The following is a 27,298-nucleotide window of genomic DNA, read 5'->3' as shown; positions in this document are numbered from 1 at the left end:
AAAAACTCACCTGAACTCCCTGAGCCAGAGTACATTTAACTGTTGCCATGACTACAGGCCTCATGTAATTTGGCCCATTTCACCCTCCTCTTCCTGAGTCCTAGAACACTGTTTTTTGGACTGCGATCCCTGACCTTTTCACTCTGAACTTCATGCCTCTGGCTCCTCCTCTTCCGGTCCTGCTGGGATAAGAAGCCTCCCCATCAACTTTTCCAGTGCCCCCTCCAGCCCTGACCCTGAATTCATCTGTCTTCCCTGTGCCTACCCCACTGGTAGGGTCAGCTCTGTTAGAGCCAAGACTGGCATTGTCACTGAACAACTGGCAGCAGGGACTACAGCGTCTGGCAGAGTGAGAGCGAAGGAGTGGAATGAAGAAGCAGTTCCCGACCTGGACACTGTTCCATGTGACAGGCAGATTAGCCAAATGAAAATGTAATATACCCAATAGAAATTCCAAGCTATTCCAGTACCTTCTCACCTCTGTCCACACTTTGCGTAAATGCCTAAGTTATGCTTCCAACACTTCCTTTTAAAGAATCTTTTTTGTGAAGCTAATTCATTTGCAAGTCCTATCATCATCACATTTGGTATCTTAATTAGCAGACTGTTCTCCCTGAAGCTACATGAAAGAGATAATTAATCGTCAGTCATGCCACTTGTTTTTTGGCTTTCAACATGACAGGACTAATGTAAAGTTGGGTAAAGAACTCAGTTAAGAAAAACCAAAGAAGACAGGCTTTGGGCTACTGATGGTTATCTCAGCTCAGCTCTGCCACCTGATTGGTTACCTCAGGTCTGGTCCAGGGATTATCACTTCATCCTGGAGGTAAGGAGACTGGGAAAGTTCATTTCCCAATGGACCACAACAGGGAAGTGGAGAAGCATCAGTGTCCCTGGCTGCAACAAAGCCTGCTCCAGCACATAGTTACCAGGTTTAAACACCAGGCTCGTGGGCAGAGCAGGAGAAAAGTATATTGTGGAATCCTGGCCTGAGTCTCAGGCAGTTGCTCTACAACCTAACAGGCTTCAACAGTAACACTAAGGGTTGGTCTGAAGCAGAGGGTGAGGCCTTTCTCAGCAGAGCAGCTCTTTATACAAGGTTCCAATGTGTCTCTCTCCTAAGAGTTGGTGGTTATGGCTCAAACCATTATATTTAACTTGGCTGTTACTGGTCCCACTGGGAGCCCCTTGTTACCTGTTCATCCCGGGCAGGTTGCCCCAGAAGTATCGGGCTCTGTGAGCAGCAGACACTTTGATGGCATCAATCATCACTGGGTTACACTGTGGGGAGAGAGCAGGGCAGCTGCTGGGAGCCCAGGGCAGAATGCAGGCAGCACTGGAGACATGGCTGTCCCTGACTGTGGGGGAGCTATGACTCCTGCCAGGCAAGGGACTGACCACCCCTCAAAGTCTGAAGGACCAAGCTTGTGTCTCTCTGTTAATGGTGCGGCAAGAGACCAGATCAGACTGGCTGGCTACTCTAAGAGGCGGTATTTCCTTGGCATGTCAGATCATTACAGAAGCTCTGGGTATGGGTGGTGAAGGCAGCTCAAAACTGAAATCCAGCAAAATGGATGCGGTCCTGGTTATGGAAATGCAGTGCTGGCAAAATCTGCCTTCTGTCACTGATTGGCCAACGTTCACAAGGCATGAGGAATGGACCAACCAATTCCAGAACCTCCCTAGCAGAACAGAGGCTTTAAAGTCGGGGGGAAGTAAGTGTATATGTGTGTGTGTATGTGTGCTCAGTCTTGTCTGAATCTTTGCAGCCCCATGGACTGTAGCCTGCCAGGCTCCTCTGTACATGGAATTTTCCAGGCAAGAATACTGGAGTGGGTTGCCATTTCTTCAAGATCTCCCTGACTGAGGGATCAAAACCTCCTGCATTGGCAGGCAGATTCTTTACCACTAGCACAACCTGGGAAGCCCTTATATATATACACACATATATATATACATTTATAGTATTTACTACAATGCTTGATGCATACTAAGCAGTAGGTAATTATCTTGCTTATGATCCCTAAAGCAGAATTTCTGAACATACAGGAGAGAAAATTTCTGGTAAAAATGTCTGGTCCGCTCTCATGGTGCCTCCAAAAGTATGCTAGTTTCATCATCTTGACTTCAGTGGGTTTGGAGTGAGGCGAGAGATCAAACATTTCCCACATACTCTCAGAACTAGCCACGCCCTCCATGGGAAACCATCAATTCCAACCCTGGAAATAACCCTCACCCCAGTGCCAGCAGGGCCTTCCCATTTGTGTTATCCTGAGAATCAAGACTCCAGACATCCTCACCTCTAAAAACCGAGAGATGTCCCGCTTGTCGCCAACCTTCATGGCCACCACGTTCTCAAACATCCAGAAGAAAGGCCGGTCTTCACCCTCCTTGGGGCGAGTGTAATTCAGCAGGTGGTAGAACTCAAAGAAGAGCCGGCCTGTGCCCTCTGAGTCCACGAAAGACAAGGGCAAAGCCAGATTCAAACCCTTCAGCCCAGTCTTCCATAGTAAGAACAATGTATTCCCAAGGACTAGCTATGCTGATGACTTACTGTCCCCTCTCCCTGCTACCCTCTAGACACATCAGCAGTGTGAGACTCATTCTTATCTCTGGGAATTGAGGAGTCACAATGAGGCATGAACAAAGCCAACAAGTACAGCTGGCCAGAAGATAACAGTTCCTCCTCAGGGCACTCTTCCTATCCAGCAGTCAGGGGACATAGGGTCTCTTGGGGTCTATGTGAGAAGGGATGCTCACCATACAGGCCTTTCCTGGCAGGGTTCACATTGGAGAGATCATTGCACGGGCTTCCACCAATCACCAAGTCAAATGGGCCCCATTCTTCAATCTGCAGAAGAAAAACAGTCAGGGCTGGGGCTGGGGATGGAGAGATTAACAGCCTGGATTCCAGGTAACTAGCTACAAGAAAACCCACTTCCAAGTCTTGCTTGGTCATTTAAATTTCCTAACTTCACTTTTGACCCAAGAAATCCAAAAGCTCAGGCTTCTCTGAGATTGATTTACATCTGAAGGATTTTCAAGTTGTAACCAAAGCTGCTCTTCTGCCACAACCCTGGGCAGGTAGGCGGTGACCAGTTGGTTGTAAGGATGTGTGGGGTTCAGGGAGAAGAGGAACAGGGTCTTTCCCTCACGTTTTTCTTTGTGATGTTCCTGACGTCATTCACATATTTGATGTTGCCCTCATGCTTAACGGTGCCAACGGCAATGGACTCTTCACACACTTCAGAGGCCACGTATTTCTCCACTTTGATGCCCAGTTCTTTGAGGACCAAGTACCCTATAGGGTGGGGGGGTTGTCAAGGGGGAGAGAAAATGAGTCAGGATTGTCCTGCCCAGGGCCCATCCTTCCAGTGATTGTCTGGAAGCCATCTCCAGACAGTCTTCAGAACTCAGACCAGAGACATAAAGATCGTGGCAGTCCTCAAGGGAACCCGTGCTGACAGCAATGAAACTGGGCTCCCCAGACCCTCTGCTGTGTCCACTGGCAGTTATGTAATAAAAGTGACTGGTGCATAGCCAAATGCAAGGCAAAGCCTCAAATCTGGCGAGCTATAGTGGGAATAAGCCATTGTACAAACACAAATAGGAGGGGAAAACAAGCCACTGGTGATGATCTGGTAGTCTTTTAACGCTGTCAGTATTTTAGGCAGGGGGACACTGGTGAACAAAAATACATATTGATACAAGTGATGCTAAATGCACAGCAACTGATTCCCACTGCTTCCTACTCTGGTAAAAGGCAAATGTTCCTAACAATATATTACACGGCACTTCTGAGAAATGAATCAGGCAAAGCCCCCAGAGGCAACACATGTTGGCTATGCTAATTTTACACATGGGAAACCTGGGGGAAATGGGAAGGAACCAAGACTCAAGATACTAGGTGATGAGTTCAGAATTAATCTCCAATATATCTATGATATGAAACAGAAAATAATTTCCCAAGATTGCTAAACATAATAAAAAATAAAATCCATGCCTTTAAAGGAGGACCAGTTGGGTGAAATGATGGAGAAGTTCAAGGAGAGAAACAAGGAACCAATGGATTTCTCAGAACAGGTGACCAATGGGTAATCCCAGGAGTCTTTCCTAACATTGAAATCAGATACCTGAGGCAGGTAAACATCTCTAGGTGAACTCTAAACTCACCTGTTGCAATTCCATCAAACAGTGACAAGACTCGAATAGGCCGCCTTCGGTTTGCAGGAATCGCAGGGTATAACTTGGGGGCTTCCTGCCAGGTTAATTAAAAAAAGAGGTCATAGAGGTGAAGCTGTGGAGGTGGGGCTGGCCTTCCTGAAGGGCTACAAGCCATGTGTTTTAACCTTTCTGAGCTGGGATGCCCTGAGGAGCTTCAGCACAGATGACCCTTCTACCCTTAGGACATGGAGTAATGATACTTTGACACTACTCCAGACATGTGTTCCTCCATGAACCACAGCATGCAGCCCAGGAAAAGCCACTTTCTGCCAGACATGAGAGTAAGTCTAAGGCTTCCCTCCCCGCTGCAGTTCTACTAAAACTAAGACTGGGTCGATTCCATCTTATTTCTTCAGCAGGCCCTTGAAAACCCAAGCCAAGGAAGGGAGGGATGAACCCCAGAGCCGCCTGGGAACTGTACCCGGGACCATTAGCCAGGTCTCCAGCCTGAGCTCTCAGATGCTCCTTTGGACAGCGGAGCTTTGTTTGACAGACTGGGGCGGACGCCAGGCTTACGTATTCGAGCCCAGGGTCGCTGGTGAAGAAGGCCTGCAGACGCACACTCCAGTCCTTGCGGCGCCGCAGGACGCCGTGGCAACGCTGCGGGAGACACATGTAGCAACTCCAGGGCTCCTGCAGCTTGGCCTCCGCCGCTGTGCCCGCGCCCACCAGCACCTCCAGGCACTCCACACAGAAGCACCTGTGCCAGGCAGCGGGGAGGAGGGTGCCTGTCATCCGATGGCTCTCCTGCAAACCCACCCTCCCCATGGAGATGGCTCGTGCTGGCTGAAACCTTCTCAGGCCCCTAACTGCCCTCCCCATGGGCGGGAAGGCCTGTGTCTTTCTTGGCGACCCATGCCATCCCCAGAATTGGCTGAGCTCTGGGGTTGATGGAGAGTCATGCCAAGCCTGTCCCTACATCCTAGTTCTACTGTAGGGATGCACAAGCACTTCAAGGACAGGACCCCACAGAATAATCCTGCCTCCGGGTCCTGGCTCCAGGTTAGCGAGGCGCTGGTCCCCAGGCCTGGATCCCGGTGGGGGAGCTCTGTGGCTCACCGGCAGCAGCTAGTGTTGCTACATAGGAGTAGCTCGCGGCCCTCGCAGCACACGGTACAGTAGGACTGGTAGCCGTCGTCATCGTACATGTAGAAGAGCTCAAGGAAGCGGTCCTGGCAGCCAGAGAGAAACACCTGTGAAATCGGAGACTGGGGACAGCCAGCCAAGCCCGGCTGGCTCAGCTGCCCTCGGACGCAGCCACACAACAGTGGCTTGGTGACCTGGCGGCTTGGTGCTCTTTACAGGGACAACTGGCCGGGTCTGCAGGCCAGCACCCCTGGGAGGGAAGGGTAGGGAGATCGGCTCCCCTAGAACCTTTCCTGCTGCCTACACTCGGGAGGCTTTTCCTGAGTAAGTGTGGGAAGTCACGGAGCAGGCAAGGGGCAGGAAAGTTCAGGGTGGGGATTGGACTTACCCGGCATGTCTGGCAGAGCCCACCCTCAAAGAGAGGATGGAAGGACACGGGGTTTTTCCTACCACAGGACAAACAGCTATCTGTAAGAAAGACAAGGCCGCTGCTAAAGCCTTGGGTCTCACTGCGCTTTACTCCATGCTAGGATTATGCAACAATTTGTCTCTGGAACCATCCTCGATCCCACATGGAGAGGGCTAAATCAACAGCTCCAAGCAGAAGGTGCCACAAGACAGGCAAAGGATCGGCCCAGAAGGAAGACGCAGGGGGCGGGGGTGGGGGGGTACCTAGGTGTGCTGGGGGGCAAAGAACAAGTAGCTGCACCAGCAGAGGCATATGCTTGGAGAGTCTGGTATGAAAATCTTCACAGACTGGGACTTCAATTTGTGGTCATGCCAATTTGCCCATTGTCCTAGGATAGGACTTGCCTGTGACCAATCCTACACACAGCCTGTAATCTGTGATTTCAAGAGCCAGGGTCCTTTTCCTATTAGGCTTTCCTGCCTCCTGTCCCATCAGCGGGTCTTATAGATCTGACCAAGTGGGCCAGGCCTATCGAATACCAAGCACCCTCACCCCACGCCAGTCCAGGAAGCAGACAGATGGCCGAAGGAGTCTTGAGGGCTAGGGAAGATCATGGGTCCGCGTCCTAAGGATTGTCAGGGTCTGCTCCAAAGGTGGACTCCCTGGGTCAGCAACTGTGGTTTTCTGACCCTGAAGTGACTAACCATTTCATATGTTGACTAAAGGACATGGGGCTGAGGATGCAACAGATAGCCTTCCTTACACATTCCGAGGTCCTTTAGAAGTGTACTGGGTTCCCAGCCAGGGCAAAGGAACCAGAGCTGGTTTGAGAATGACAGTCTTCCACCTCTGAGCCAGTTGCAGTGCTTATTCAGGGGGCTCAAGAGGCCACAGATCGTGGTTTCAGGTTTGTGCCTCTCCTGGCCCAAGTGTCATTTCCTTCCTGTCCCCAAGCATCCTTCGTGAATCATCCTCTGTGAAAATCGGGCAACTCACTCTAAGTAGCACCTGAGTAAGGTAGGTGTCTACACCTCGCCCCAAGGTCGAGGCTTGGGGTTAACTTCTGCAGGGCAGGGCAGACCAGCAGCACGGGAGCACTAGCTGGGAGCACCACTGAGGAAGGGAAGCCAGCAAGGGAGAGGGCGTTACCTTCCAGATTGCCTTTGTTGCTGGCAACATCCGAAGCCATTTGTTCTGTTAAGAAAAGACAAGGTAAGGTCAGAGAGCCTTGTGCGGGCTGTTCCTCCCTACCTGCCCACAACCAACTGAGGTTGGATGGACCCCCAGCCTCCTGCCCCATAGTCACCTCGACTCTGGTCCTCCTCTCCTCGGTCTTTGCCATTGTTATAACAATTTGTCTTGAGGCGCTTGGCTGGGGGACAGTAGTCAGAGGTGGCTGAGTCATCAGCTGTGCGTCTCCGCGTCTTATTCTCTGTGAAAGGTGAGGAGAAGGCAGCCGTGGCTGGGTGGGAGGAGGGTGCTGGGAGCAAAGGACCCTGTGTGCTAGCTGCACCCGGCTGTGACCCGCTGGGTGTCACATGGCCCCTCTATGGACAACTTGGATGAGTTATCTGAAACTCACGTGCCTAACCAATGAACAGGACCTCAAACAGCTATAGGTGCAAAATACCTCCTCTAGATCCAGCACAAGGGAAGTAAAAACAGCTCAGTCTACAGATGTAACCGACTCTGCCCAAGATCTCTAATAAGCTGAAAGCCACAGGTAGCTACTGAGAACTGGCAATCTCACCAGTGTGGCTGAGGGACTGGGTTTTAATTTAATTCTGATGCAAATTTTAAAACTTTTGATAGATCCCATTAACTAGTCCATTTGGAACAAGTTGGACATTGGTGAAAACAGAGATCAACTGTTTGTGATGAAAACTCAAGTGTCCCAATTGAGATGTTCTAAGACACTTAATAAGCTATGGAAAATAGACTATGATTTTTTATACTAAATGCTGGAAACAGATTAAGTGTATGATCAATATTAATTTCACTTTAAGCTTTTTGAGGTGGCTACTGTTTTTATTTCTATAAATTCTATGTTTTATTCAAGCTACACAGCATAATCTATTAAGGGACGTAGTTTAATTTGACTCTGTCCCTAGGAGAGAAAATTACACAGCCATTAATATCATAAGGACACTTCAGTGAAAAAATGACATTTAACAGTGCTTATACCATAAATATTGAAAAATGAAGGGAAAGCAGGAATCCAACCAGTGTATAGAAAGAGCTGGAAGGAGGTGCACACCCAACCACAGTCACCTGGAAGGCAGTTGTGAGGGTTGGAGTGAAGGGGGAGGTAAGAGTTCAGGGTGACTTTTAAACAGATTTGATTATTTTCAGAGTACTTTATGTGCAAACAGATTGAAAGAAAGTGCAGAGAAAAGAGTGCATAGTCAAAAGATGGTGAAGGAATACCGTGTTTCCTGGCTTCTAAGCTCCTACTGCCTGTACGACGAACCTTCGATTTATTAACCACTTTTTGGGGGGGAGGGACAAAACAGAACAGAGAACACTGCGTTAAATGGAAGGATGAGAAGACACATCCTGGATTTCTGGAGAGACAACAGGAAAGCAGCTGTCTAAATATGGAGGCACTGCGATATTGGTCAACATGAGGGTAGATGGTGCCCCTTCCTAAAGGGAGGTGACCTAGATTTGGGGTGTCTAGTTTTCTCCAATATGCAGAGCTTAATTTTTTCCCCTTAAAAAAAAAAAAAATAAGGTGCTAGTGAACATTCCACCTTGAGTCTGTTTACTGAAGCTTTCAGAACAGATTCAATCTTTGTTATTTGTACTTGACCGTTTAGCAGGAAAAGTAGCCAGTGAAACTAGAAATGTTTGGGTTGTTTTGGGGGAAAAAACTAACTAGCCAGCCAGGGATAGCTGACTGCTGGGAAGCCGGGGTGAGGTGAGAGGCAGCAGGCGTGGCTGCACCGCCCAGGAAGCCCTCACCAGCAGCGGCGGGGTGTGCCACAGGGACTCACTCTCACCTGGTTGCTTGTTGTTGGGTTTGAGACCCTCAACCCCAGTGGGCTTAAAGCCTCCATGGGCCCACTCCAACATGGGCTTCAGCTGATCCTCCAGTGAGTCTCCAGGGCTGCTGAATGTCTTGCCAGCCCGGATTCTGGCTTTCTGCCGAGATAGAGATAGAGATAGAATCTGATAAATAGGAGGGGTGGGTATTTGCCTGGCTTGCCCCACCCAGGCCTCCCCTTGCTGGGGCCTCATTCCCCTTCACACTGGGCCCTTTCATAGTCGGACAGCTGTCCTGAGCTGTGGTATGTGACAGGGAGGGAGGAGCAGGGACAGTGTCCCCGCAGAGGCACCAAACATGATCTCTTCCCTGTAGAGAACTGGATGGTCAGCTCAGAATTAGCTGGGCCACTCTTCGCTACAGGAGAAGTATCAGTCAGCGCTGGCTCATGGTCTCTGAGAAAGCTCCAAGTTATTAATGAAGGTGTGGAGGTGAAGCCTTAATGATGTCTAATTAAGCCTAGTGCTTGGTCTCACCCATGCTGGACAGATGACTCTGATGCCTGCAAATCCTAAGTGAAGGTAGAGGAAAGGCAGAGCCTGACGGGTCCCAAGGACAAGGGGAGGAAGCAGCTGACCTCAGCAGCTGCATAGTCTTGGCCTTTTGAACCACAAGCTCTGAAAAAGCTTGCTCACTAATGCTGATATCGCCTCCTCCTTCCCAGGGCTCCTCCTTCCTCATTCTGAGCACAGTTCAGACAGACACCAGCGGGACACAGGGGCAGCGCTGGGAAATTATGGACAGTCTCAAACCCCTTCCTTCTTCTCAGCATAGCCCATTAGACCACTGTCTTTTAACCTCCTCCCACTGGCTGCCCAGGTCCCCTCCAAGTCATTCTTGGCCACACTGTGAATTGAGTTGGCTTTCTGTATGTTTCTTGCTTTAATCCCATTCTTGGGGCCAGGCCAGCCACCCACTGCCAAGTTACCTCCAGAGCATGGTACATGGCCTTCCTGTAAGAGACCAGCTTATTGAAGGTCGCCAGGTTAAAGTGCTGGCTGAACAATCCCAATGCCACCAACTTATCTGCTGGAATCTAGAAGAGAAAGTTGTCATCAACATCCACCCACAGCCTGTATCTGGGGTGCCCTTGGTTTCTCTTGAGTTTATCTCTGGGGATCAAGTTTACAGATATTTTAAGAGCAAATGACCTAAATAGTCCCTGGCGTGGCCCCCTTGCAGCTCAGTTTTACTATTTGCCATGGATGCTCCAACTTTCAAAGGGTTTGGCACATGTTCTTACCTCCTTCCTAAGCATGACAAATAGCTATGATTACTATTTACTATTTATTTCAGCCATTTATTAATTGAGCTAAGGGATGGGATTAGAGAATAGTACTTGGCACACAGTTAAGCTCTTTTTAGTAATTATGATTTGCTGATACATGAATTCCACTGGGGCTAATGATCTAAAAGTCTCATTCCCACGTCCCCAGGTCATGCATGAACCATTCAGGTTGCCAATGATGAGATGAAACTGGGCATTCAGGTTTCAGAGCTCAAGAGACATAAAATGTCTCATTCTCCTCAGTGCTGGCACTCATGATCACCTCTATTTACATTTCTAAGTCTGGTCACCCATAGGGCTGTCATCACCACTGATGAAAAGAAACTGGGGTTCAACAGCTGTGCATGGAAATGCAGGTGCCACCGCAAGGCCAAACTGTTTCAATATAGCCTACAGCCTAAGCAGGCCCCATATTGCAATCACATCCTGTAATGCTAAGACAACAGCATCTTACTAGAATCAGATGCGGTTGTGTCTGATTTTATGTCTCACTCGCCAAAGAAATTACAAACTTTCCATGTTTCTTTTCATTTCATTTCACACAAGTCATTGTCCACATTCTTAGAATTAGATGCTTCAGGGGGCGCACAGGTCCCAGATATTTGTCCTTTGGCTCCCCCTGCTGGCCAAGGAGGACCTCTACATGTGAACTCTCCCTATCAGGGAGACTTCAGGTCATAATTGTTACCCTTTGAGAACAATGTTGCTAATGGGAAAGATCCAGTGAGAAAACCAGAGTCTCAACTTACTAGCTGGTCCTTCATTCCCAGATCTGCCTCCATCCCTGCCAACCTGCGAACTTGTTCCTCACCTAACCTCTGGACACACTGAGGGATGAGCTAAAGACAACATCACAGGAAAAGTATTGTTCATTGCATTCTAATCAAAACCTGGGGTCTAAGAAGATGTCTTCAAAGGTGGAAGAATCAAATCAACCTGATTCATCCCCAACACAGATTCTCAGTAAGAAAAATAAGCTTTAAATGGCTAATATCAATAATTAAGAAACGCTGAAATCTCCAAACGACTTTCCCATAACTGTCACCAAGCAACCCTGGATTCATCTCTAAACCCAGCCAGGTGGAGAAGGAAATGGCAACCCACTCCAGTATTCTTGCCTGGAAGATCCCATGGACAGAGAAGCCTGGTGGGTTATAGTCCATGGAGTCACAAAAGAGTTGGATACAACTTATCGGCTAAACAACAACAATACCATTCTAAAACAAAAAAATAGTGGGAAAAAATTTGCCAATCTAATCATCAGAAGAGGTATTTTGAGCTTTCCTGGTGGCTCACTGGTAAAGAATCTGCCTGCAATGCAGGAGACCTGGGTTCAATCCCTGGGTTGAGAAGATCCCCTGGAGAGGGAAATGGCAATCCACTCCAGTATTCTTGCCTTGAGAATTCCATGAACAGAGGAGCCTGGCTGGCTACAGTCCATGGGGTTGCAAAGAGACATGACCAAGCAGCTAACATACTGAAGAGGCATTTTGTAGTTATTTTAATTTGCATGTATTTAATCATGTGTGAAGCAGAACATTTTTTCTGCATGTTTATTTGTTAATCATTTTTTCTCTGTTTTTGTATTTCCCGTTGCTATCCTTTGTTCATTTTCCTAATAGGTTGTCTTTGTACTTTATATAAATTAAAGAAATTAACCCTTAAAAAAAAAAATAAAAATAAAAAAATAAACCCAGCCAGGGATGCCCTGGACCCCAGGGATAAATGAGTCAGAGACACCCCCTTCCTATCTCTTTCAGGCTTCTCAGATGGAATACTTTGAGAGTATTTTCCCAGGTGGCCACTCTCGCCCCTCAGAACCTATACTGGTGACTGCCACAGAGAAATAAACCGGAGGCCAATTTGTCATTGATCAGAGCTCTGAGCTGATGTGAACCTCTGGACAGATGGAGTCACTGAGCCACATCCAGCGCAGAGCGCAGGCTGTTGTGTTAAAGGGCAACTGTAAAAGTAAGTGAAGGAAACCCTGGCTCTGTCCATCAGCCCATTAAGTAAGGTCCATCTCACCCTGGACTCACCTCAGAGAACTTGCCATCACCAAACCACTGGACCCACCGCATGCCAGACATTGCCTGCCGCTTGGAGGTAGCCTTCCAGGACACCACCATGGCAGGCCACCAGGAGAAACCCTTGATCTTTCCCCATACAAGATCTCCTATTCCAAACTCTTTCCCATCCTGCAAGAAGAAACACCACATGAACAAAAAAATCACAATGAGACAGATTGGCTGGACTGAGGAAAAACCTTCCCTGTTCCACTGACCCTGATGGTAATTGCCTTAAGAGTCCAGCACAGGGCTTCCTGCAAGTGCAGGCAGAGTTCCTCAGGAAATTCCCTACCCCCTCCAATACTTCCTGGTTGAAAACTCAGAAGAACTGCCTGAAAATAAGGAGCAGAGGATGGGCAGGTTTTGTTGCATGACAAAAACATGGGCTTTTACAGATTGGACCTACAGTATGTCACCTGTAACATCTGACTTTGTATCTGGGAAACATGTTAAACTGCAAACTAAAAAAAACCTGAAAACTCACAGGAAGAATTCAGCAAAAATCCTGGATATTCCCAAAGGCCATCAAATGGGATAGTACAAGTCATTAAAATGAAAAAAGAAAAATTTTGCACATAAAATACTTGCTACAACAAAAAAAGGGGAGATGCCCATGGAATCATGCAAGCTATTAAAATGTTTAAGATCTACTCTGAAGTCATGTACTCAGAAAACAGATTTCTATATGTACATACATAGGGAAATACATATGTAGCAAAGCCTGAGTGAAGCCAACAAGCTCAACTGGTTGATGATGAACAAAACTCGATGGATTAGACATGAAAGTGAGGTAACTTCAGTTCCTAAGGAAAAGAAGCCAATCAAAAACTGTGTTTATATATATATATACACACACGCACATACATGATGAATAGAATTATGAATTATCTATGTATATACATTTCTAAGCACAAAGATGTAATAATGTTCAGAAAAAAATAGGAGGCAAACTAATCTGGTGCCTGAGTTAATGTCAAGATAAGGATACAGGAAGGGCCACTCAACACATGGAAACACACTTGGAGAATGAATCAATTATTGTGATGAAAGTGACAAGTCATAAGTCACCTCTGGGTAACTTTTCGCTGTACTCAGCCCTTCCCAGTAGTACCTGATACTCAGTGCTGTCTGCATCTCTGCTCTCTGCATCCACCTGCGAGGTCTCCATGCTCTCCTGCTGGCTGTCCTGGGCCAGGCGGGCGTAGGGTGTACTGCTGCTCTGCGGAACCACATCCTCGTCTGTCAGGTCGATGGTGAGGTAGGGGCTGGCAGGGGACGGCCACGGCGTGCCTGCAGAGGATCCTGTCCGTCGCCTCAGGGACTGTGAACACAAGGACGCACAGCATGGGCCACAGCAGACCGGGGCGGTGACCAAAGACAGAGGCGCCAGCAGAAGTGAAGCAGAGTGAAGACATAAGTTCATGGAACAGAGACCAACAGGGATAGTTTCCCAGGAACAAGTACGTGTCTCTTAGGTGGGGAGAGAAACAACTTCCGGAAGAACAAGGACAGAATTAAGGACCAAGACAGGATAACAAGTGATGCTCAGAGAGGGCTTCCTGGTGCCTAGCCTTGCCGTAGGAGTTGAGACTTGCTGTTACCCATGGGGTTGGCTCTAAAAGAGTTACTGAAGATACTAGGGAGACAAGATAGTTCTGAAATCAGCGGTGTGAGCTTATTCTGAGGAAGTGTAAGGACCTAGTCCACAGGAAATCCTTGTACTTCCCACCAGGGTTCCATCTAGGGATTAGGCCAGGAGAGAAGTCATCAGGCTTAGGAAGAGCTTAGCCAGCTCCCAGGAGAGAAAGGAAAGGCAGGAACCTGAAAGGGAGAGGAGTGTGAAGAAAGGAAGCAGGTTAAATATATAGCAGCCACTTGGCATGGTGAAAGGGGCAGAGTTTCCAGTTAAGAGACTGGGCGGGGGGCTAGGGATCTGAGCATCCGGGAAACCAACCCTGGTAGTTGAGAACTCCACGGGGGACTCGTCCACGTGGTTGCGGCCCTGCCGGCCTCGGGTGGAACGTGGGGAGGGCCTGTGCCTCTCCCGGCTGGAGGTACTGCTGTTATTTCGGGTTCGGACCTGGAAGCAAGAGCGGATAAGCACAAGGCCTTTGGTGAATGGAGGCAGGGGGCTCAGCCCGTGGGCCCAGAGGACTAGACTTGAGAGGCCGCCTCAGGCCAACAGGAGTGAAGGCAGTGGTTGAGTCGCTCTGGTCTGGTCACTTCCCACCCCTGAATACCCTAGTAAGTGGAATAAGGGGGCAGCGTGGCTGGCAGGGCTGCCTGACAATCCACAGCAGGTCCCACTTGGCCTGGTACAGCTGAAACTGGCACCTGCAAGTTGAACTGACAAATAAAATCCACATTTATTCCCAAAGACTTCTTTTCTGCAAGCATTATTACAATTGTTGCATTCTTCAAGACAGATGAGAACTCCCTCAGGCTTTCTTCTCAAAATGGCATGAGCCTGAGTGTTGCAAACCGTGTTCAAATCCTGCACACAAGAGTTAATGCTTAACCATGGGTAAACTACTGACATTTTCTGTCATCTGTAAAAAAAAACAGGACGATACACATCATGTGCTGGATAAGATTATCAATGGCACATGCCATGGTCACCAAGTGTCAGTCTGCTTTCTAACAGCAGGCTGGGTGACCATGAGCAATAACTGCCTTCCCATTTCCAGACTTTTTAGTCATAGAATCCACCTACATAAGCAACTCGGTCCCAAAGGTAACTGCACCACAGTCATCCACCTGTAAACTATACCCCTCGGCACTTCTTAGAATGCTCCCCAGAAAAGTAGAGAACTGCCATGTGAAAACCATCACCATCATAATTAATGAGGTTTGCTGTCATTTTCCAATTTCAGAACACTTGTTCAAAGTTCCTCAGGGAGATCCTAGACAAGGCTTTCAATGCAGGCATGTGTGTGTTTGAAGTGCCTCAGCTCAGGGGTAGACACTTACAGCTGGGCTTTCAGACCGAGTCCTGGTTTCCCGGAAGAGCTTTGGCATCACTGGAGTGTCAGAGCCATCCCCGTCTTCTCCCTCGCCATCTCCATCACCCGTCAGGTCCTTTATAAGTGAAAAATTGTGAATTTTAGGTGTCGTATAACCGAAATAGTTTAAAAATGAAGAGTCAATCATATTGAAAGCAATACTGGTCTGAGTGACTTTAAAGATCTGCAACCTCATTTTGTTCAAAAGATTTTATAGGTATGGGCACAAAAGGCTTCACGATGCCCTTTGCATTGACACCTTTTCTTTAGTTTTCTAATTCCACTGGGGTTTCTCCTGAATTCAAAAATCATGATTTCATGGTTAGACTAACTTGCTATGCCCAGCAGGGAGACCTGGTCAGTTTCCACAATTAACAGCATCTGGGAGAAACAGGCTTGAGGAAGATGCTTCCTGATACAATAACCAAGAAGAAATGGCACCAGTCCTGTGTGAAGTACACGTCCCATGCTGCACACCAAACCCAACAAAAACTGAGCACAAGAGCCAGAGAGGTGGGGAGTGGCCCCATGTCTGGCCAGCGTGTGAAGAACTTGACTTTTCCCTTGCCAACTAAGGTATTGAGTGGATCCATTCCTCTCTTTAAAACTAGTACAATGTTTCTTCCCTTATAGCACAACAGAGTTATAGTGAGAATCAAGTAATGCATGCTTGGCAAGGCAGGGCACAGAGGAAGTTCCAAAAGATCAGAATAGCTGTTCTGAGCCTCTGTTCCAGTGCTGTCCCTACCGGGTCCCCACAGCTCCTGATCCTCATTATCTGGGTGCCCACTGGTGGTCCTCCATGAGGACAAGACAAGCCGTATGAGGGGGAGTTTTCATTGTCTAAAACTTTCAACCGTGACTTTGTCCCCAATGCCTGATACCAATCCTTTGAAAAAATTAACTGAATTAACAAAACTCTAATATGATTCATAGGAAAACAGAAGGCATAAATAGTGTCAGGAATAAAAAAAAAAACATGGAAAAGCTACAACTTGGAAAAAAGTAATCAAGTAGAAACCTTGCCATTGCAACATTGGTAAAAGATTTCAGTGATTATTGAAAATCCCCTAATAAGGCAGGCAGGTTCTTTCCAAAAGGAAAAAAAGTCCTTGAGGCCACAGGGCCACAATCTTGCTATCAAACCAGACACAGGTGTATTATAAGAAATAAAATCATACATTCATTTTACTCATGAATAGATGTTAAATTCCAAAATAGATCAAATTCAAAACATACCATGAGCAAGCTGGATTCCTTTCGGGGATAAAAAAAATCTTGTTACAGTATAAATTTATCAGTCCAATTGATCATCCAGATTGAGAAAAACATTCATTTCAAAAACTCAGCATGTGACAGCAGCAAATGCCATTCTAAGTGAGGTTGTTCTAAGTCTTCTGTGTACCTAGCAGTGTTGAAATTCCTCATTCAGCAAGTATTTGCTAGCCACCAGTTTAAGTGGGCCTCAGGTTCCCTACTTAATATGCAAACCATAGAGTTCCCCTGAATCCCAGAAACGTGACCACAGAACCAGTACCTGAGTGTAACTTAGCAGGCTGGAGACCTCCCTCTTGGACAGTCGTGAGCTTGATCTGCGGCCTGGAAGAAAGAACCAGAGTCTGTTGTGAGGAAGGGGCTCTCCTGGTCTCCCTAAACCCACTGACATCCTCAGGGGTTAACTTCTAGCCCTTGAACAGTTCCTTCCTATGCTGCCCAAATCAGTGGCCACTAATTCTACTAAAGGAGCAACCCAGTGCTCACATGTGGCTCCTCGCTGTTGTGTGAACAATGCAGAAAGAGAATACTTTCACACTCTAGAAAGTTCTATGGGAAGGCGTAACTTGAAGAGTTCGCTTGACAGCAGGATGAGACAATACAGGGATTTCCAAACCAGCTGGGCCAGAAAATCTCAGCAGGGAGGATCCCAGGTGATGTGATCTGGGAGCAGCAGAGGGGAGGGCAAGAGAGAGGGTGGGAGACTGGCAGCAAGCCTGGGATGCTAGCTGCCTGTTTCCTCCCAGAAAAATGACAGGCCAAGCTGCAAGGGGAGAGGGGTGTCCCCCACAGAAGTGTCAAAGACCCCAGTCTACCTGTGCTGTGTCCACCCCCTTGTCTGGAACAGAAGGGCTCATTGGCTTGGGGTCACCTACTCTGTCCCAGCGGAGGGGACAGGAGAACAGGCAGCAGCTCTTACCTTCCCTGGGGCTGGGGCAGGAGTTGTCAGAGGCACAGGTCGTCACAGCCTGCCCTGAGCCTGCTCAGGGGCCCGTGTCCCAGCTGTGGTCCACCATAACCACCCTCCCCACCCCTCCTGCCCACAGGCCACGCCACCTCTGCCACCTCTGCCACCTCGGATCTCAGGGGTGCTGATAGCCTCCAGGATCGGGGGCGAGGGCGCATCCTTGGAGTCAGAAGACTGGTCGCTGCAGCCACCATTGGTGAGGATGGAGTCTTCCCTCCTGCTGGCGTCCTCCTCTCCGTTGAGTTGTCTGGTGTCTCCCTTCATTGTTTCCTGTCGGAAGGCCAGAGTGAGGAGGGTAGCAGAGATGCAAGGGTGGAAGGGGGTAGTGTGCCCCCAAACCTCTGCCAATGTAGCCAAGTCCTCAGGCCAAGAGAGGGCCTGTCAGTGGTTCTCAGGACCCCACCCAGGCCGCCCCCCAGAGCCTGCCCCCCTCACCAAACTCGGAGGCTCGGGACTTGGTTCCATGTGGCCACTCGACCCGAAGGCTCAGAAGCCAGCACCCAGGACAGAAGAGGGGGCTGGGCCGTGGTCTGAGGCTCAGGCTGCTCTGTGCAATTAGCCGGCCACTTCAAACAATGCCATCTAAGGCCGGCCTGCCTGCCGCCAGCCTTGGTCCCCTCTGCCCCTGGCGCGCTCTCCCTGCCCAGTCTCTGCAGGGCCTCGGGAAGTCAGTGCATTATTTTCCCTCCTGACCCCTTTGTTTGCTCTCTCCCTTCCCCTCAATCTCCAGGTCCTCTTCCCACCGTCCCCTCCTCCCCCACAGAACAGCTTCTCTCCTCTCCATGGCAGCACAAGCCCCGCCCCATCACAACCTCGGGGGCCCATTGGTCTGCTGGCCTGTCGCTCACTCTCCTCCTCCCTTACCAGCTGGGGCTCAGAGTCCCAAGTTCCCAAGAAGGGAAGGAATGGAGGAGACACAGGGAGAAGGACTGGGACGGGTTATCCAGGAACATGTTCCCCATCTGCTCCAACCCCACCCCACCTCTGGGCCTTTGCCTCCCCTCCCCTGTCCACCCTGGTAAGTGCATCATCACTAGGCTATTAAGCTAAGACCAGCTCCAGCCAGGTCTTCAGGCATGCATTGGAGGGCTACCTTTGACCTGACCCTACTGCCTGCAACATGTTGGCCTCAAGAACATGCACCTTGCTCTCATTTATTCCTCTTAATGTGATTGTGGGCCCATTTTATAGAACAGGTAAACTGACCCACAGACCTGGTCAGTCTTTAACATCAAAAATAAAAACCTCACATGTAAGAGGAAGGATGAAGCCCCAAATGGAGGTGAAGTATTTGGTGCCACAGCCTCCTGGTCCTGGAACCCTGCTTGTGAAGTTTCCCCAGCTAACAGCTGCCTATGGGCGCTGAGCACTCCTGGCCTGTATTCCCTATCATGGAGACAGACTCACCACATAGTACCCAATGACCCAAGCAAGCCTCCCAGGGTACCTTCTAGAACCGTCATCTAGGCTACAGGGCTGTGAGCTGCAGTGGGGATGCTGCCAGCACACCCACCAGGGGGCGCTGTAGGGCTCACTGATGAACTTCTCAGCGCCCCCGGGTGGATATGCAATGTCCTGGCAATGGCACCCCACTCCAGTTCTCTTGCCTGGAAAATCCCATGGATGGAGGAGCCTGGTAGGCTGCAGTCCATGGGGTCGCTACAAGTCGGACACTGAGCGACTTCACTTTCCCTTTTCATTTTCATGCATTGGAGAAGGAAATGGCAACCCACTCCAGTATTCTTGCCTGGAGAATCCCACGGACGGGGGAGCCTGGGGAGCCTGATGGGCTGCAGTCTACGGGGTCGCACAGAGTCGGACACGCCTGAAGCGACTTAGCAGCACCATGGATTCTCAATTCCACACTGGGAACCAGTCCATCCCCCAGGTAAGTAAACCTGATACTCCCCACAAGGCAGAGGGACCACGGAATCATCCTGCAGAATTCTCAGGCACCTACTAAATCAGGATCAACATTTTCACAGGATCCCTTGGTAATCAATATGCAAGTTAAAGAAACACTGCCTTGGAATTCCCTGGCAGTCCAGTGGTTAGTTCTTTCGCTGTGGAGCCCGGGGTTTGACAGAAATTCTGCAAGCTGGATTTTGAGCAGATCAATGAAAAGGAAAAAAAAACAAAACTGCCTGGGTCACAAACGCATACACTGATAATAGAGCGTTTAACTAACCCAAGTGGTCCAGAGTGTGCAGGTTCACAGTTCCTGGTGTATTTTCACTCAGTTCATATTAAGGAATCTTACCAGCCCCAAGGAAAGGGAGGACTGCCTGACCCAGCCTGATTAGCTGCTTCTCTAGCCCTTTTTTACTCTCAAGCCCTGACCCGGAAGAACAGGTTGTCTGACCCCATGACCAGTTCCTGTCAGTCCAAGTGGCCAGTATCTCAGGAAAACTGCTGGAGTGTAGTTCAGAGTAATCATTAATTTCCAGTGTTTTGCCTCAGGCCAAACCAGTGAACTAAGTCACCTCGATGGCCCGGCAGAGGGTGGGAGACTTGGCTGTGGGGTGCAAGACAGCAGGAGGCTCCACAGCGAGCTCTGGGGAGGGGAGAGGGGCAGACTGAAGACAGGGCTTCGGTCAGGAGCGGGGAGCAGGTCAGCAGCTGAAGTCTAGGGACAAGGCTTCCCTCTTATGCGGGGCTCAGAGCTCCCTCAGACAGTCCCCACCTGGGTCAACAGGAATCTCCCTCCTAGACAGACCCATCTGGAGCCTGCAGCCCACAGCAGACAATGATTAACTATGACTAACCACCTCAGGCTTCCCTGGGGCCTCAGCAGTGCCAACTTGTCTGCCAGCCTGCTGGAGGGATGGACAGGTGAGCAGAGCTCCTTCCCAAAGCCAGATCTCAACAGTCAGGAAAAATTCTGCCCCTAGAACCAAACCCACAGGGACTGGAGGAAGATTCAGGGAAGGAAACCAACCTGCTCTAAGACCAACTACCTGGGTGCCCTGGGGTGAGCTAGGTAGGTAAAATATTCTTACTTCCAGTGGCATCATTCAATGTGATTTCATTAAAAGTTCCTTCCCTGTAGTTTTCACCAACCAGAATTTGCAATGACATTAGATTCCTGGGTCGGGAAGATCAGCTGGAGAAGGGCTAGGCTACCTACTCCAGTATTCTTGGGCTTCCTGGTGGCTCAGCTGGTAAAGAATCCACCTGCAATGCAGGAGACCTGGGTTCAATCCCTGGGTTGGGAAGATCTCCTGGAGTAGGAAGCCAACTACCCATGCCAGTATTCTGGCCTGGAGAATTCCATGGACTGTATAATCCATGGGGTCGCATAGTCGGACACGGCTGTGCAACTTTCACTTTCACTTCACTAGTTACAACACACACACACCTGAGTCCAGAACTGGCAAGATTTAAAGATGCCCAGCTCGATTCCTCAACATTTTACCCACATTATATATCTCCTCCACATTATATACATGACCCAAACAGCTGCAGGCATGTGCTACTGTTAGGCCCTCAACCTGGAAGCCCCATCACATATTCAGATTTCAGAAACCACAGGTCAAAACAAGGAAGGCTTCTCTCAAAGGCTTCCATAAGTAATCATCTGGTCCTCAAGAAGATCCACAAATCTTGATCACTTTTCTCAGTATTTACTACCATATGCCAGGCACCCTTCTGTGCTTTACCTGTATGAATTCACTTAATCCTTACATAACATTAATGTTATCCCTGTATAACAGATGAGCAAACTGAGGTTAGGCAACATAATACGTACTCACTCAAAAGAATGCTCCCAGGGAAGAAGGTGTGAATTTTAACCACATGCTTTTGGCAACAGGAAGATCTTAGCACCAGGGATTGGTTTGTAATGGTAGATAATACATCTCCCTCATGAAGTTGTTTAGCTTCTAATGAGTCAAAATTGGTATTTCCCAGATAATGTGGCCCCCAACACAAGCCAGTTCCTTTATCTAGAGGGATCCCAACCCTGAGAGGTGGCATCTTTCCCAGGGATTTTCCCAGAGGGGCTGACACACCAGCTCCAGGACACTTGCCACTTGGCTGTTAGCACGTCCCAGGCCCCTCCTGTCTGCTAAAGGCAGAACTGACACCTCTTAACCCCCACCCCAACCCGAGGCAAGTCCTCTCATCTACCTGCTCTCAACAGGCTCAGATGAATTAAGTCACCCAGCAAAGTGGCAGTGCCAAACTCATGCCCAGGCAATCCAGGGCACGTGCCTGAACTGTTGTGCCCGAGAAGAGTTGTGAACAATGAACCATCCGTTCCAGGAGCTTTAGGAGCTGTATGGCTGAGGGACTTAACACCAGCTGAGTGTTCACCTTCACAGGAGGTGGTGGTCCAACCTCGTGACGCAGGTGAACTCTGACCCTTTCCCAGAGGCTGGGGTCCAGCACGTGACTTCGGGGTAGTCAGCGGTGCCGGGTGGGCTCACAGGCAAGGTTCCCTCTGCAAGACCCTGCCTCATTAGTGCAGGATGCTTGTGTCCTGACTGAACCAGGTCAGACGTGTCCAAATGCAATGTGGCAGACAGAAGGGTGGGTGGCACCCCCAATTAGACTCAGGGAGGAGGAGGCCCAGGGACTCCCCACAACCCAGCTATAAACCTGAGAAGTGATGTCATTCATTTCCTCCAGGCTGGTACCAGCAACAGAACTATTTCCTGGCACCCTGTAAATGTTAATTGCATTAATTAAACTTACAGTGCAGGAAGGGGGTGATGGTGGGCTTGATGGCGAGGTCAGTGGGGAGGATATTGGGCATCCCTGTCCCACTCTGTCCACCCAGGGTTTAAAGATTTGTGAAGCAAAAAAGGGAGAGAGGGTGAAAGACATTCCCACCTCCCCTATTTAAAAAGCTCCTCCTCGGGCTGTGGGAAGGGAATCGACTCCTGACTCCTCCCCTTGAAATGCTCAAGTATTTCTTAGCTGTTTCCCAAAATGGCTGAGATAGAGCACTCAGCATGTATCGCAGAAGAGTTAGTTACTCTTATGATCCCCATTCTGCAGATGGGGAATCAAGCTCAGAGGAAAGAGATAGGTGGCTTCCTTGATGAGGTTCCCAGAGTGACTGCGTGATGGAGACTGCGGCCTTAATCCAAGAGGCAGATCTTAAAGACATCATAAAACAATGCAGTACACACAGTTTTTAAGTTTAAACAGTTGAAAAAGCTTAAGGCCGGGGAGGGACAGCTCGTCCAGGTGGGTGAAGAGAAGGGAGGCAGGGGAGACAGTGCAGAGTCAAGGACAGAAACAGCTGTCCCCCTGGCTGGGGACAGGGCACAGGGTCCCAGGTCCCTGTGCCTGATCAGGAATCTCCAGTCAATTCCATAAAAAGGATCAGGTTCATAGGGAAGCAGGGAGAAAATGTCCTCATTGTCCTTCTCAAGCCTCAGTCATACAGCCTAGGCAATGAAGTGCCCTCATCTAATTCCCTAGGTGGTTGGTGCTACAGATCCCAAAGCAGATGGCAAACCCTTAAAACCTGGAGATTACACAGTCTTGTGTACTGTCGTGCCAGATTTCCCAGTTTAGGCTCACAAAGGGATGCATCCCTTCATCCATGATGACTCAAGTTTGGAGAATTTTTCAGTGCCTCTGGGTCATGGATACATGCACCACTGCCATTGTACGGTAATAGTTGGGCCTGGGCATATTTATCAGAATCATCATAAGGACTGACCCCAGTAGTCAGTCTGGGCAAGTATGAGAAAAGCTGTCTATGAAGATGTTCCTTTGCAACACTGCTCATTAATAGCAAAATAATAAAGAAACATCGGTACAGCTGGATATTTGTCAATAGACTGTAATAAAATTATATACCATTAAACTTCTAGATAATTTACAGGAAAACCTAGGAACTTACAGAAACCTCTGAAATGAGAGCTTCAACTGGAGTTTGGAGTCAAACTTTTTACCCTATGGAAACAAATTGCAAGCAACTAGCCCCTTCTGCCTTCAGGTTATTTGAGAAGCCCTAGGAAGGTCATGCAGATGGAGACAGGGAACCCATGGGTCACCCAGAATGCCAAGTGGGGCATCCTAAGGCCGAGGATTTGGGAGCTGCTTTACCCACTCCTGTGGCCTTGTTCCTCTAGGCAAAATCCAGCCAAAGTGTCCTCTGCCCTCTTCCCAGCAGGGATGGAAGAAAGGAGACTGCTATTCTCAAGGTCACTCCCTCAGCTCTGCCCCTCGCAGCAGCCTGCACCTCTTGCTACTACCATTGCCTAAAACCTCAGCCCATCTACATACCAATGTATGTATGCTGTGGGGATACTGATTCAGTATTGAAGATGGCAATCTGACAGCATGACCTCAAGTGCCAAGTGTCCATATCCTGTTATACAGGAATGCTACTGCTAGGAATCCACTCAGCGCAAAGCTCTTCCCAAAATCTGTGGGCAAGACTGGCATTGCTTTCATTGTCGAAGTAAAAGCTACCAACAAATGATCAATGGGAGACTGTCTAAATTACATGCAGCCACACTGGGGAGACCACCGAGAGGCAAAGAATAGGGCAGCTGTTGCTAGATGAAACCATGTAAAGTGAAAAAGTCCACCTAACAATACAATCGCATTTAATAGGTTACTGTGTATATTAAGCCATGCTCCTCCAGCAATTTTTAACTTCTCAGGAAGGTGGCTTGTGGAAGAACTGACAACCATATCCCCATGTGACTTTTACAATCAAAAAGTCAACTTTAAGATGTCACTTTTGAAAATGACCATTTTAGTCAATCTGAAGTTTTTTTGAATGGTATAAGGTAGAACTCTCAATTTTCTCTACAAGGAAAGTCAGACATACAATGACTAGTATGACCTAACTCCACCTCCTCTATATGATTCCCCTATATACATGGGATGTTTCTGGTTTCCCTTCTCTTTTTGGTATTTAGCCCTTGCCACCTCTTTTAATCACGATACCTTTACAATAAATGCTCATATCTGCTTGGACAAGCCTGCCAACATTAAAGCTTCATTGATTCTCAATTTCACCCATACCTCTATGTACATTTGCTCAGAACTGTCCATATCCTATTGTCCAGGTACACGCTGCCTCCCTGGTAACCAAGAAAATCCCTGAGGACAGCACCTGCCCATCCAGGCATCTCGCCTAACACTGCACATCTCCCTATGTCCCAGGTGAGGTTTCCTTTTGCTCACCTGCAGTGTCTCCTCCGGTTCCAGTGCTTCAGCTACAGGACACCCAGGCTTGTCCAGGGCCTGCTTTGGGTGTCACCCAGCACACATTCACGGAGCCAGGACGCCAAGTGCCCCAGCACCATGCTGGCCGCTGGGAACATCCACTGGGAAGGCACCATCCCTTCTCCAGGAGCTGAAGGGCAGTGGAAGGCCCTGGCTCTGACCCCAGAAGAGCCATTTGCAACCAGAAACAAATGCAACTGGAAATAAATGCTGCTTAGGAAGCCCCATTAACCTCAGAAGGTGGAAGTACAGGAAAGGACGGAGAAGAAATAGGTGGTCATTTCTCCACCCAGGCTGCAACACCAGAGACCTGACTGAGGGGAAAAATTAATGCCAGACTGAGAACTCCCTGGTCCCTTTTCTAGCTGCCAGACCTGTAGCACTGGGCAGGGCATTGGACCATCCCTCTGCTCCAGGGAATGGGGAATAAGACAAACCAATATCAGAGAGCTACCTTCAGATTTTGGGAGACCCAGAGACAAGTTACAGTCCATGTCCCACAGTAAGCCTCCAGTTTTAAACCCTTCTCAATATGGAGATACAGTTCAAGACTAAAATATGAAAAACAAAAACAGTAAAAAAAAAATATTGGATGGAGCTCTACACACTAAAATTAAGACAAGGGGATAAAGGATGTGTCCAAAAACAAGATGAAGAAACCATTACAAATGAAATTCTTAGGACAAGAACCCTTCAAAACACAAAAGCTGAGGACACCAGAAGGCAGAACTAAGAACAAATGGCCAAAATGCCACCAGGCCAGGAGGGGCTGCATCTGATGAATGAGTTGTACAGAGTACAAAAAACAAGGGGTGTGATAGCTGAAGGAAATTTATTCCCTCAACTTTAGGATAGGAGCCCTCAGTGACACTGAGCCCTTCTCCTCCCATACCATCTCCTCATACACACCTGGTCAGCATCATCTATCCCCGAGAGGAAATTAATTGGTTAAGAACATTTCCCCAGGACCTCTCCCACCCATCAATTCTTAACAATGCATTTTTAATTTCCTGCTCATAATTTCTCAATGACTAATGCTCTACCCACAAATTTCATAGACTATTAAAGGCCATTTTTCTAGAAGATCTAAGTATGATCCCTGTGTCAAAAAACTGAAAGGCTGTGGAGGGGGGGCAGGGGGAACACCACCACAGGCAACAGCTTGCCTGGGGCACAGTCCATAGACTGCATCCTTTGAATGGAGAAATCTCTGCAGGGCTTCCCTGATGGCTCAGCGGTAAAGGATCTGCCTGCCAGTGCAGGAGACCCAGGTTCAATCCCTGGTCCGGGAAGATCCCACAGGGCAACTAATCCCATTGTGCCCCAACTATTGAGTCTGTGCTTGAGTCAGAAGCCCTACTACTACTGAATTCACACTCTCTAGAGCCACTGTAATGAGAAGCCCACACCACCAACTAGAAGAGAGTACCCGCTCACAATAGGGAAAAGCCGACACAGCAAGGACCCAGAACAACCAAAAATAAAATTTTTTAAATATATATATGAAGGTGAAAAAGTTACTCTAAAAAAAGAAGAGAAAAAAAAAAAGAGAGAAAAACCTCTGCAGGTGAAGTTATTTAGAAAAACTTGGTCAGGCTAAGCAGGGAAAAGAGCAGAGGCCAATGGTTCTCTAAAAGTCCTCCCATTCACTTGGGGAGCTGGCCCCAAAGATGACCACAGTGCACTGGGAAACCTCGCCAGTGGAGGGCCTTTCCTCCCCACACCGCACTTTCCCTGGGTTCTTGTCTTTTTACTTAGGATGGACTGCTGCTTCTCTCTATGCTTTCTCCACTTCTGGAAGAAAACTGAGAAGGCCCCCAAACATTGATTACCTTGGAACTGTGAGATTACAGGCCATGATCTGTTTTTTCTTTACATCTGAAGATGGCAAATTTGATTTTCATTTGTATCAAACACAATGAAAATCCTTTTGATGAAATATTCCAATTCCCTACACAAAACAGATCCTCCTCATTTTTCACTTACTTCCTCAGGAATGCTAACTAGGACTGTTTCTCTCAGCAAGTAAATAATGACCACTAGCCATCATCTCAATATTGACTACACAATGTGACATTTATCAAATCCTCATTATGTGCACTTTTTAATAGGATCTCAACTGACTTCAACATCCCTTTAACTGGGCAACAATGCATCCCCATTTTACAGATGGAGCAACTGAGGCTCAGGTCACTAGCTTATAAATGTAGTGAATTGGATATAAATCCTGATTTGATTCGGCAGCCCAGGCCGCACGAGTATGTTGATTTCAATGACTAACATCACCTACAATATAACAGACTTTTTACAATACTTAGGGGCCCCCACCTAACTTATTTTGAAAAGGGCCTAAGTCCTAAAAGGCTGCTGAATTCCATTTCATCCTCCTTCCAACTCTACTGGGGGTATGTATACCTTCACTCACTTCACATACAGGTAGTAATCAGCACTGGGTCCCCACATGTGGTCTCCCTCTGCATTTAGGAGGCCACTTCCCGCTAGCCACAGCCAGATACATTTGAACACCTGGACTTGGCTTGTTCCCTTTTGGAGGATCACTCTTGTCCTGGGATAGTGGCAGATGTGAAAGCTTGTAAAGCACTCATCAGCAGGCTGCCGAAGTACCTGCAACTCTCGAGTTCCATCAGCGGCAAATTTTTGACCCTGTGAGAACATAGCCCATCGCTTTAGAAAGAGAGTGCTGACAACATGAGAATTCGGTACTCCTGCAGCCC

At 48.4% G+C, this 27,298-nt stretch overlaps 1 protein-coding gene across 8 annotated transcripts in view; it reads right to left on the bottom strand.

The window, feature by feature from the left end:
• The window catches only part of DNMT3B (DNA methyltransferase 3 beta), a 34,978-nt gene that overhangs the window by 4,967 nt on the left and 2,713 nt on the right, over positions 1–27,298 (bottom strand). For 2 of the 8 annotated variants that reach the window (XM_043479100.1, XM_043479101.1), the window contains exons 2-19: positions 17,456–17,636; positions 16,662–16,723; positions 15,093–15,200; positions 14,077–14,202; positions 13,234–13,443; positions 12,093–12,251; positions 9,694–9,801; positions 8,722–8,863; positions 7,026–7,151; positions 6,869–6,913; positions 5,699–5,778; positions 5,284–5,396; positions 4,741–4,924; positions 4,174–4,258; positions 3,156–3,301; positions 2,761–2,851; positions 2,301–2,449; positions 1,196–1,281 (exon numbers count right to left, since the gene is read on the bottom strand). In XM_043479100.1, coding sequence (XP_043335035.1) covers positions 1,196–1,281; positions 2,301–2,449; positions 2,761–2,851; positions 3,156–3,301; positions 4,174–4,258; positions 4,741–4,924; positions 5,284–5,396; positions 5,699–5,778; positions 6,869–6,913; positions 7,026–7,151; positions 8,722–8,863; positions 9,694–9,801; positions 12,093–12,251; positions 13,234–13,443; positions 14,077–14,202; positions 15,093–15,200; positions 16,662–16,723; positions 17,456–17,630 — 2,195 coding nt within the window. In that variant the 5' untranslated portion in view covers positions 17,631–17,636. Of the gene's footprint in view, positions 1–1,195; positions 1,282–2,300; positions 2,450–2,760; positions 2,852–3,155; positions 3,302–4,173; positions 4,259–4,740; positions 4,925–5,283; positions 5,397–5,698; positions 5,779–6,868; positions 6,914–7,025; positions 7,152–8,721; positions 8,864–9,693; positions 9,802–12,092; positions 12,252–13,233; positions 13,444–14,076; positions 14,203–15,092; positions 15,201–16,661; positions 16,724–17,455; positions 17,637–17,801; positions 18,248–27,298 lie in introns of those variants that run through there. The other 6 variants (XM_043479099.1, XM_043479098.1, XM_043479105.1 and 3 more) reach the window with 6 other exon arrangements.

Source organism: Cervus canadensis, chromosome 10, assembly GCF_019320065.1.
Source record: "Cervus canadensis isolate Bull #8, Minnesota chromosome 10, ASM1932006v1, whole genome shotgun sequence".
NCBI classification, from domain to species: domain Eukaryota; kingdom Metazoa; phylum Chordata; class Mammalia; order Artiodactyla; family Cervidae; genus Cervus; species Cervus canadensis.
This window is presented reverse-complemented; position numbering and strand designations above follow the sequence as displayed.